The sequence below is a fragment of the Lissotriton helveticus genome, chromosome 5_1 (assembly GCF_964261635.1).
Source record: "Lissotriton helveticus chromosome 5_1, aLisHel1.1, whole genome shotgun sequence".
Classification (NCBI taxonomy): domain Eukaryota; kingdom Metazoa; phylum Chordata; class Amphibia; order Caudata; family Salamandridae; genus Lissotriton; species Lissotriton helveticus.
In genome coordinates, this window is record NC_136065.1 from 1,458,471,205 (window position 1) to 1,458,483,555 (window position 12,351).

At 40.7% G+C, this 12,351-nt stretch overlaps 1 protein-coding gene across 1 annotated transcript in view; it reads right to left on the reverse strand.

The window, feature by feature from the left end:
* Positions 1-3,308: 3,308 nt before the first annotated feature.
* The window catches only part of KCND3 (potassium voltage-gated channel subfamily D member 3), a 1,064,259-nt gene continuing 1,055,216 nt past the window's right edge, over positions 3,309-12,351 (reverse strand). Inside the window, exon 6 of the mRNA XM_078641269.1 lies at positions 3,309-5,459. Coding sequence (XP_078497395.1) covers positions 5,379-5,459 — 81 coding nt within the window. The 3' untranslated portion in view covers positions 3,309-5,378. The remainder of the gene's footprint in view (positions 5,460-12,351) is intronic.

Sequence of the window (12,351 nt, forward strand, 5' to 3'; positions counted from 1 at the left end):
ATGGTCTCATCTTTTAATCAACCACCAGAGGCACAAGTAATATGTTTGTTTTCTTCTCAATTCCCATAAATGGAGGTGGTAAAATAATGCAATATGACTGGAATAAAATAGCACTATGATATAATAGAGTGTATGAAATTCATAGTATATCTTACTCATCCTGAAATCCAGTAATTAAGCCTTGCTTCCCTCTTCTAATGCCTATTGCCAGAGGTTAACAGAAGGTGGGGAACAAAGTTATCGGCACCTGTTTCCCTAATCTCGTCAACACAGGCAAAACACACAAGGGATCTCTGGCTGCTTCATGCCACTGAAGATAGAAGGAATGCAGGCAAACAGCCGCAGCTAGTGGCAGTATTTTAAAGCTTCTGACTAGCTGTTCCAAACTCAGCATTCTGTGCTTGATGCTCATAGGAAACAAGATATGCTTCTCTGCACTATTTGAAAAGAAAAACCAATGGAAATCCACCACAAGACATTTCCATCAATAAAGACTGTGACTTTTACACTATGTTGGAAGATTTTATTATACGAGATTTAAGATCTCACTTGTTGCAGTGAATCCATTGCATCTGCTCACAAAGTCCACACCTACCAGTTTGAACTGCTCTGTAGTGATATGACTTATAATGTTTGTTTCGGAATAATTTAGAAAAAGATGAGAAATGGCATCAATTTCTAAACCTCCATTGATGGGAATAGTGCAAATTTGCAGCAGTTGTCTGTTTGAAATGGTGTATCCGGACTCCAGGAATGCTTTGAGCATTAGGAGAACAGGCAGCGCACAACGTAAGAGTTAAGATACATCTAATCCTTTAAATACCCAGGATAGGGTGATCAACTTCAAGTTCCAGCAAGTGTCAAAAGCAATCTTCTTGAAAGTTCATGCCTCTGCTTCATGAAGAAACCTTTTATATCGGCAATATCCTTCAAGTTATGACTCAACATTGCTAATGACAAAAATCTCACATCTCTCTCCCTCTCTTATTAGTCAAATTCACATTTCAGAAGCATTCTTTGGAAAACGAGACAAAGGCAATACCTTTTTAGATTGTTTGCATTCTTTTTTCTGAGAGGTCTTTTGACATTTTTTTAGGCAGATAATGTGTTCTCAGCATAGGATTGCTATGCAATATGACCAGTTGTCATTACCGGCGATCTTAATCCAGGCCGGGAAGAGGATGCGATTGTATGTGGTCACCACCAAGACACATGGTCCCCTGTATGGCCATTTGTGATCTTTTAGTACCCGGGCATACCACTGAAGGGCTCCTAGTACTCGTGTGCACGTCAAAGAACATCTCTGCTTCCGGCAGTGTAGCTAGCATTGCTTAAGGTAGTCATGAGGAATCGGGAGTCAGCTTTTATAACTATGAAGGATGATTTACCTGTTCAAATGTCTATTTCCTCAAATACATTCACAGTTTATCTCCATATTTTTCATTCAGACGGGAAGCTTGCATGCCGTGTTCATGATACTATTTGCACATTAGAGAAACTACTACCTAGTGTATGGACTACGCTATTGACAGGAATACCAAAATACTACTGGGAACAGGATGTTCTGGAGTTGTGAAGACATTCTCATGGGCAGATGTACTGAACAGAGATTTTCAAATCCATGTCCTTTGCACTTACTGATTGGTCACCTTACTTAATATTACACACAGGCATTTAATGAAGACGTGTCTAATCACTACATAAAAATTTGTTCCAAGAATCGAAGGAAAAAATTCTACCCTCGTTGACATGGTTTCACATTGATATTTCTGCAACTGTATTTTGAAATTTACGCCAACTACAGTCTTAACATACCGGTGTGTTTGAATAACTTCTAGGAATACAAGTTGTACAATTCCTTCACATCCTATTTCTGCCTCTAAAAGACTATCTAACTATGACGTCTACTCAACCCATTAGAATGAACAAGTGCACCCGCTTATAGAATGCAAAGATTCCCCAAAAGCACAACAAGTTGCTTGGCTGTTACTAATATCTCACTGTGGAAAAAACAGGTTAGTGAGCAGCAGTGATCCTCCATTATGGCAGACCTGCAGGTCCAACTCTGACATTACTGATGAACGGAAGGATTGAGAACTACTTAACTTTCATAAACATTTCATCGACTGTAGTATAGTATAAAGCTATCCTAACAACAAAAGACTATCACCCTTTCTAGTTTAACTTCTGAGGGCACACGTTGCACTTATTATAAGACCAAATGTTGTTAAACCTATATGTATGTAGTACACCACTTCTATTGTGGTACAAATGATTATCTCATAATTCACAGTGTAGATCAGTCTAATTAATTTATTTATTCATATATTTTTAAAGCACAAAATCACCAGCGCTCTGATGCGCTTGTCTAGATCTATATATAACTACAGGCCTTTGTACACGTACCTTAGGGAAGGTTGAGATAGGGTAAGAAGCATGGGGAGTCAGAGCACCAACCTATATCAGAGGCACATAGGGAGCAAATAATACTTTGTATCTGAAGGACACACTCAAACTTACTGAACAATTCAATTGTTAACTGCTGGGCTTCGTATAAGATTGTCCAACCGAATGGTATGGATAGAGCTCGCCTCATCTCACACTGAAGCCTTCATTCACAGTAATGACGTTATGATTGGCTGTGGATTCGTCATGTCTGGAGCTAGAATTGTATTTTTTGAAGAAATCATCCAAGGCATTGCAAAGGCACTTGGGCAGATGGACATAAATATTATATCTTGACTATCCATCAGCTCAACCTGTGGAATCAGCATGTACTGAGACTTTCTTTTAACTATGGCCTTGGATGGGTCCAATCTACTGCCTTGACAGACACCACTATGCATAGTCACTCTCTAAGAGAGCTGCATACCTGACATATTGCATGAGGATTCTCATAGGTCGACAAGCAAAAGATTGTGGAAATAAGTATTTTATTCAATTCTCGGCTGCAGCAGCAATTCAGGTGAAATGCCAGAGGGCATATTAGCAAGAACCTCATTAAAATCATCGCTGTCTTAGCGACAGGAAACTGCCGCTAAAACGGCAATAATGGGCTTGCTAATATGCCCTATAGAATTCCAATAGAAGCCCAGGTTAGATGTGCAGGACACTTAACCTGGGCTTCTATTGGAATTCTATAACACATATTAGCAAGCCCATTATCGCCGTTGCCGCTAAAACAGCGATAATTTTAATGAGATTCTGGCTAATATGCCATCAGATTTCTTAACTTGCCAATATGTTGGCCTTACTTTATAGTGTCTGCTATGTTTTAACTATGTAGTCCAGCATTTTTAATTGTGGTGAATTGGAGTCCCAATTTGCTTCCAAAGAGTGGCATCTCTGCACTGGCATTTCTACTTAAGCCATGTAATTTGCAGAGTCTGATTCCAACTACATTTTCTAGCACTGATGCTAAAATATATATATTTTAACTATTCAGAACTTCAGATCATAAGAAGAGCAAAGCAAATGCATGAAACACAACGGGTGTTCACAAAGCAGGTAGAAATGCCAGAACCAGGAATGTTGAGCGGGGGCATCGTCTGGAATGCAGCGCTGCACATGCTTTTCCAGAGTAGTAATAACGCAGTGCCACTTATCTCATGGCCCAGTGCTCTGATCTTGATTGCTGGCCTTCAGATTCCATGAGGATCAGCCATAAAGGAAATGTTTTATCAACCAACTTCTGGCATATCGAACCTTGTGCGCAATCATGCTTTCATTCCAAATATTTCTAATCATCAATGCTTGTAACCAGTTTCTAGACAAAACGTGTGGACCATGCGGTGCATTTTTACAGCAGGTAATACATGGTGATGAAAACGGCAGGTACTGCAAAAAAAATGACAACTGCAGGCTGGTAATTTTACAAACTCTGACCTCTCAAGACCAAGATTGTATTGCCAAATTGGTAGATTCAAAGGCGACTGCGACTCAATCATACTTAGAAAAGCAAATATGTCATTTACACCAAAAGCCTGGTGGCCTATGTTTTATAGATTCTGTTGCTGGCATTTACTAGGATGGTTGTGCCAGTTATAACATTAACATTTTAAATTGCTATATCCTTATAACCACGTATCCCAAAAGCATTGAGCCAGACAGACAGGAGTAAAACCAAAAGTATTGTTGCACCTGCCAAAACGAAATTCTGGCCTTTTTGAGATGGTTGGTTCAAGAGGAAACTGCATCCAAGCACACAACCAAGTACGAACTGGCCACTACAGTATTTACAACAGGCTGGGATGGAATGCATGCCCAAAGAGAACATTTGAGCAGCATGGGCATTGATACACAGTACTACATTCAAACACAAGTATGAGTTTCGGATGATGTTGAGTTAGTGCTTTCACATTCTTTGCCATTTGTGTGTACAAGAAAAAAAAAACAAACATCATTTTCGCAACATTTACGATTTGTAAAAATACAGAACTGATAGTCTAGTCACACCGCTTACAAGTGATAGTAAAAATATAAAGCATAAATTAGTGTGGGACTAAACACTACCAAAGCCTGTCCTTTTTCACAAGTATTTCCACAGACAATAATTAGCAGACAAATACACTGTTTGCACTGGTTTGACTCAAAGGCCGTTACAAAATCGTCTAACTGACGAGAGGAACACCATATAATGAAGGATCCGCTTTCTGATCAGTTGCTACGGTGTGCCAAGTCAGTAATGTGCTAAGAATGTTTGTAATTTACACTCAGTTTAGTGTCTTCTCTCTGTGTTAAACTCACACGAAGGAAGGAAAATATAATTTTGTGACAGTGACTTCTTTCCATTTCCTAACCATTCTCTATAAAAGAAAAACTAAAATGCCTAATTTTGGTTGATAAAGATTCTCTTCCACGAAGAAAATTTCACAAAAGCCACAGTTTGTCACCTCTTTTTGTTTGTTTGTCAGTCATCTCTTCATGAATAAATATTATCCAATGGAAACCTTAAAAAAAGGTGCGTAGACACAGTGTTATCAATTAGCTTGAATCAAATTCTTCCTCCGTGCCATGCCCTCGGATATTTCCTAGCATCCAGAAACACAATGTGAAAAATCAGGAATGTTATTTCTCAACAAGCTCCAAATCCTTTGCAAGTTCGAGCCAGGTCATGAGCAGTGTGTTGGTGGTTGGCGCTGCCCGTTCTTTGCCCCCTCCTCCATTGCAGATTCCATGACGGTCTGTCTTTTCAGGCACGTATGCAGCAAAATAAGGAACAAGGAGAATCCGTTGACTAAGCGCTTCCAATGGCAGCATCCTACAGGGCAGAAACTTTGACAATGTTGCAACTAGCGGTGCTAATGTTTGTTGGGTGGTCAGAGGTGCTGGCAGACCTGCCCTCCCCCTCTGGGGTCACGAGGGGCGGGGTGGGAATGCTAATTATCGCTGTAGTCATCTGGGAGGCTTTGCAATTCAATCGTAGACCATCGTCGGATTTCACGTTTAGGCTGGATCGACTAGGAGACAGAGCAAATTTATTCAATAATTAGGCGAAACAAGGGGACAAAATCATACCAAAGCCTTTTTTTGTAGGGTGTACCCTTCGATCTTGCTTTCAAAGCGGTTAGTCACATCTCCAGTTAATCCTATTCTCCCCCCCCACACAAACACACACTTTTACCCCCCACACCCCTGTTTCCCCATTCTCTGATAGGCACTGCTCTTTGGAAACCCTCTTGGATTCCCGAGGAACCAAAGCATCTCTGTGCTAGAGAGACAAAGCAAAGCGAGAGAGAAAGGGGGAGAGGAAAGCTAAAGGAGCTAACCTGGGATAGGACAGGGAAAACAGACCAAGATAACTATGAAGAAAGACGAATGAAGATAACTGCTTTTCTACAACATTGAAGTATTAGTAGCTAGGAAGAGGGAAAGAAAGTGGGTGTCTGAGAAACAGCGAGAGAGAGACAAAGAGAGAAAAAGAGAGTGGCAGGGACAGAGGGAGATGAAGAGTAAGCTAGAGAAAGGGAGTGAAAAAGAAGCCAAGGGAGAGAGGAGAGTTAAGAAAGTCCGAGAAAGTACGTGAGTGAGACAGTAACTATGAGATAATGAAGGTGTGAGTGAAAGCATGAAAAGGCACAGACGAAACATAAAAGAATACAATATGTGCACGAAGGAGAAGTAACTAAGAAAGTATCAGGTAGAGTGAAAGAGGTAAACAGAGAGAGACAACAAGGAGTACTGGATTTGAGTGAGAGTGGCAAGAAGAGACCAAGGCAGGAAGAATGAGAGAGAATGAGGAAGAAAGTGTGAGAGAAAGAGAGGAGACGAGAGAGAGATGGAGGGTGAGTGAAGACAAAGGAAGAGGAGTGTGAGAGATGGTGACTGAGAGACATGGAGAGAGAAGAAAGAAGTGAGAAACCAAAGAGCGAGTGTGTGAGATAGAAAGGATGGACTAACTGAAGGGGCTGGACCTGTGAGAGAGAGGGAGAGAGAGAGAGAGAGAGAGAGAGAGAGAGAGAGAGAGAGAGAGAGAGAGAGAGAGAGAGAGAGAGAGAGATAGGGGTAGAGAGCATGAGAGGTAGAGAAAGCAAGAAAGAGAATTTTCAGTGATAATACCTAAAAGGCCACATATAGTGTGAATAGAGGATGAAAAGGGAGAAATATGAACGTTTGAGTAATGAGATTGTACTTTCACTGAAAATATTCAAACCCCTTTAGAGGTATTGTGAAGATTAGCTACCAAAAAAGCATCTCAGTGCCATTAAAGTGAGGGATTTTCTTAAATTTGGACCTGATCTACTGATATTGAATACACATTTATTTTTCCACATATGCTACATTCCATTTGTGTGTCCGGATATGCCTAAATCAAAATCAAAAGACACTTACATTCCCCATCATCAATAACAATAATTTGGATCATTCTTAATAATAAAAAACATGGACACACAACAGACCTCTAAAACGTCAATAAAACCATTCTTAAGAGCAGTAGCAGATTCTCTGTCGTGGAAACGTAGATTCAATACAATTAAATACATTTAAAAACTATCATAATTAAAAAACATATTATGGTATAGCTAGATAAAAACAGCATTTTACACAGCATCATTTGTTCAATTTACTAGGATCTTTTGTGCCCAAACTTATGCTGGGTTTCCACTGCATTTTTCTTACCTTTTAATGTTTACAGTATATCTTTCATTATTAGATTCAGCTCATGTTTTTATGAAAGGATGTCTTACTTACTGTGTAAATATGCACTATCCTGATCTGGGTTAGGTGCTTTATCCTTCTTGTGAAATTGGTGTTACTTATTCCAGTTCTCAAGTTCTGAAAATGTATTAAAACCTGCAGTGCCATGGTAATAGCTATTAGCTGGATGATGAATGTCCGAAGGATAGAAGGAAAAAAAAGGAGCCTCCAATCCGTTAAACCAGGTGGTGGGCCGGTTGCAGGGGCACTTACTTGCATTGTATTTGCATTGCATTTGTATTTGAAAGTCACATCTGGGAGGTCAAAGATTCTTACACTTAAGTAGTCCTTTTAGAGTACTTCTTACAACAGAGTAACCACAATCAACAGTTTTTATGTTGGATACTGATAAAAGATTATTGCTACTGAGTACGGGGATTCTTTTAAGTTTTGTTGTAATATTATTCAAGGATATGCCATGATAAAGGGAGTGGCAAATACTATTCAAAGTGTAAGGTTTAAACACTTAAAAACACATTTTAAAAAGTACATCATCTACTACATACTAGCAAAATGAAACTGTGATTGGTTTCAAATTCTTTAAAATATGTTCTCATCTATTCTTAACACTATTGTCCATCATTTGGATTTTAAAAATTGAAAGCTAAACAATGCACAATCTAACAAGGTAACTTTTTGTGTGTTCTGAATCCCTAACTCCATAATCTTTCAAACTCCTTAAAATGTAGTGCCATTTACATTCTTATAATGATTTCATAGTCGCCCATGTAAAGTTTAGAAATGGCATTGACCGTTGCTATGTCATTTAGCCAAGAACAGCATGTTTGTGGACCTAATATGACAATCAAATTGTTCCTAAAAAGCTTAGGGATTTTCCAAAGAACACAAAATCCCCACATTTCTTATGATGTGGAAATAAGCATCCCAAACCTTGGAGAACTATCACGTCAAGATTGTCACCTTGGACATTTCTGTTATAATACAAACTTTGCTCTTCAGCACTTCAACCAACAGTAACTATCACAGGAAGCTAAAACAAGTCATTATGCAGTTGGAAGAAAAAACATAATAACAAGCAACTCTGACTCCTATGACTTGGTCACATCTAGGCTGATTTCTATCCTTCCCGATGCATTAAATGCTGTGATTAATTTGAGCCAGTGGTTTCCGGTGCTTGGCACTGGCACTTAATTGGTTTTGGATCCTCGCACCTGCACTTAATTGCCATCACCACATTTATGACACTATGCCACATGGTGTCACTAATTTACAGATGAGCAAAGCAATAGTTGTTTATGAATACACTATAAATAAAACAAAATCCTAATACCTGCCTCCCAAGCCATTCCTTTAGCCCTGGAGAGCTTGAATAATCTGAACTGTCAGACTTGCAGGCTGGTTAGTAGTTGCTTTGGTACCGTCATTGGCAGCGATAAAGGGGCAATGGGTGGTAAAAGCTGCAGTGGCGTCCTGGTCAGTGCCCTGGCACTTATTATTTTACAAATGAAGCACTGTTTAAATTTGGTTGAGAACAACATCACAAAGCAGACCATTACAGTGCTTGTTTAGCAACGGTAAGACTGGGTTTTACCACTGAGGGAGAACAGAAAATAACTTATTGAATTTAAGCAGGGAAATGCCATTGGCCAGGATCCAAGGTTTTGTATGTGCTCTTCTAGCACTTTGCCTTTCTGTTGCTATCACAAGGGTAGATGGCAATGCCCACACCAGGCTTATGTCCTTCCTTAAATACTAGAGCAATCCGGTAGGCTTGGCAGGGGTTACTTCAACCATCCCAAATCCCCTACTGAGTACTATAATGTTCAGCCTTCTGATTGGCCATTTTCATCATCATCATCGCCATCCTCTTGTGCTGGCTGTCATTTTTACTCCAATGGCACTCAGCTACAAATGGTTGCACCATAGTGAGCAAGTAAAGCATTAGTAAATAGGTGGATGCCTGTTTCGCAACCTCATTGCATCCTAACAGAGATCTCATTCTTTGAGTTGGGTAGTTCATCTCAGGCCACATGGAAAGTGAAAATCCTCAAGGTATTGATTGACTTCAAGTTGAGTCTCACACCTTAAAACAACTCAGTGACCAGAAGTGTTTCCACCACTTCAATTACTTATTGATGTCGTCCCATTGCTTACTCTGCCATATAATTAACTTTGCCCTTGCAGTAGCTAAGACATCTCTGCACTTAAAGAATTGTGTTCACTCATTTGTCCATGTCAACACAGCAGGGTAACTTCAAAGGGCCCAGAACTTTCCAATCAATAATCCTCACTCTCTTTTGATCTGGCCTAATCACGCCTGTCCTGACTGCCTTCTTTGGGTTTACTGCCAGGCAACGGTCTTGCTTCAAGAACCCCTACACATAAAGGTGTTGGGGTAACTCATTAAGCTGTTCCATTCCTACTATACGATTAGACATCGAAGTTTGACCCCCATGACTTACTAAGCAGGAATCCCCTTGCTGTCAGATAAATATGTTATGTAATGATAAGTTATATGTTACTTGTATTTATCTTTGTTTATCTGAATTTATAAAGCCCTTTTATCCAAACCTGCCAAACTGTAGGAGCTATCCGAAAAGGATACACTAGTTTGAACACAAACACAACATTAATAAAAGGATAAAACTGAAAATTATTCATACACGATTTAAAAAAATCAAGTCCAAGCAAATAATTTTATGAAGTCTTTTTTGTTTAAACAAGCAATGACGTGAATAGTTAGATAGTAGGGAAGATTGTGTCACAGCCTTGAGCAATATAGCACGGCGTATACAGTATAGAAGGTAAATCTCCCAGATTCAATTTAAACACATTCATACTTTTTTTGTATTGGTGCACAACGGTGGCAGAATTCCTACAAGATAACATAACCCAGTCAAACCCAACCCAAAAGAAAATACACGACTCGGCCTACGCCAAAGCTAACAATGCAACATATTACACGGTATAGCCTAAAATACGCAACATATCATGCAAAGGCTGCCCGGCTGGACACGTAGTGGACTCTCCAACCGGGCGGCCACCTTAGCGCCACAGGAAGGCACACTAGTCAGAACACTAGTGCCCCCGGTCTAGGGACCAGGGGGTCAGTTGGCCAGGGAGGGGGGCCCTGGTTGTGACGGTGGCCACCCCTAGAGCTGTGGAGGAGTTACAGGGCGATCCGTGGTCTGCAAGGTACAGAAGGGTACTACATGCAGCAGCACATTAAGGGTGCTAAGCCAAGGATACCCAGGGATGTCTTAGCGTGTCCCCTGGAAGTACGACTGCGCAACCGTTTGTCCTACGGGCAGTTGTGGGCCTGAGCAACCAGGGACTGCCTGGAACGCTCTGCCCCCCTTTTGGGGGGCGTGAGTAAGTGCGTGGACTGGCAGTCCACTGATGGGAGGGGTGGCCCCTCCCAAAATTGGATAACCCACCATGTTGGCATATTTGTTATGCAAATAAGCCTGCAGCAATATTCTCCACTATCAAGGTGTCTTGTGGTTTATTTATGTATGTTTCTGTATGAAAACTGAGGAGTGTTGCCGATATTGGCACTATGACATGGGGTGTGAGGACTTATCAAAACATGCCAATACACGAGATGCACAACTCAAACATCGCAACATAACACCCACCGTCCCTACTGAGGGACACCATCAGAGCCCAGAACCTTGGCTTGGGGTCTCGGCTCTTCTTCTCCCAATTATTCATTCCTTACAAAGCACTTGGGATAGAATACATTATTATTCTTTTCAACATTTTTTTTCACATAGAATCTCTAAAAACAAGATAGCATCTATTTCATTATAATTGTATCCTTGTGTTCCAAAACCTTTATCTCTGAACTGCCTTATCTGTTTCCCCACAGGTCCCAGGCACTTGGCAGCTGTGAACATCTCTATTAGATCTGCATCGCTTGCAAACTATAATTAATTGCACTCAGTAAATGATAGGGCTTCTTCATTCCGCATCTGCATAGCTGCTGTAGCTGTCTTTTTGCAACACTAAGCCAATCAGTCCTTTTGTAGCATTCGCCCTTGATTGGAACCCGTAGTCGGCGACGTCACCAGAGGATTCAGCAGAGAAACAGAGCAAGGCATGTTATTTGAATCTGTTAGTTTTCCATAAATGCTTTTCTAAAAAAACAAAACTATCTTGGATGGAGACTGGATATCTTATTGCTGCGATACAAGGTTAGTCAGCGTGTTAGCTTGTAGTGCCTGCTGCAGATCTGGCAAAGAGCTATATTGAATAAAGGAGATTTCCATCTGGTGGCTTTTTGGTGACCTTGCTAATATAGTTAGTTGTGTCAGCCCAAGGTCACGGAGCAGGTGCCCCTCAGCTGCTTGGGCTCTTAATAGGAAAGCGTTGTGCTTTTATGACCGTCTACGCTTGAATGTATTTCTCGTGCATACATTAACAAACAAAGCAATGGAAATTTGTAGTTTCAAATTGTTTCTAGTGCTTGATAAATACTGCCTGTTAGGCACTCAGGCTTGGTGCAAAGGACACATGTTAATACAACTTAAGAAACTGGAGGGAGGGTACCAACACGTTTAGTGAGACAGAAACTGCGACTGCCCTGTGGTACCCTGGGTCGTAATAGACTAGGTTAGACCACATGTACATTCCAATGGAAACTGACTACATGCTGACAGTATACATTGAAATTTTGTGTGGACACTGATTTAAGAAGTAACCACTTTACCCCTTGCTTACTGCGTCCTGCAGGTGAGGTGACTTCTTCCTTAAGCTCCAACAGTCTGGTTCAAAATAATACTAGTGGCAAGTGTCAGACCCATTCGGCATGGTGCTGTTTAAGGGGGCGATTGCTTGAATAATGCCTTGCTTCGATATGCCAACACCCTCTATCTCTCGTCCCCAATGAAAGGGGGCCTGCAAAAAACAGTACCAGCAAAAAACAGTACCAGGCAGCTCTTTCCCCTAGCGCTGAAGCTACTTTCCCCTAGCGCTGAAGCTACTCTACCGCCTCTCTGTCAGTACCAGAGGATCCAAAACACACTCTTAATAATACAACGCATACAAACATGACATACTATGAGCCTGTGCCTATGTCAAGAAAGAGCACCCGCATTATCTGAGTAAGTCAGTGAGTAGACACAAATATTTATATATCAGCTATGTCTGTCTACAATTCAAACATCTGGAATAACGTCAATGTCACCATCA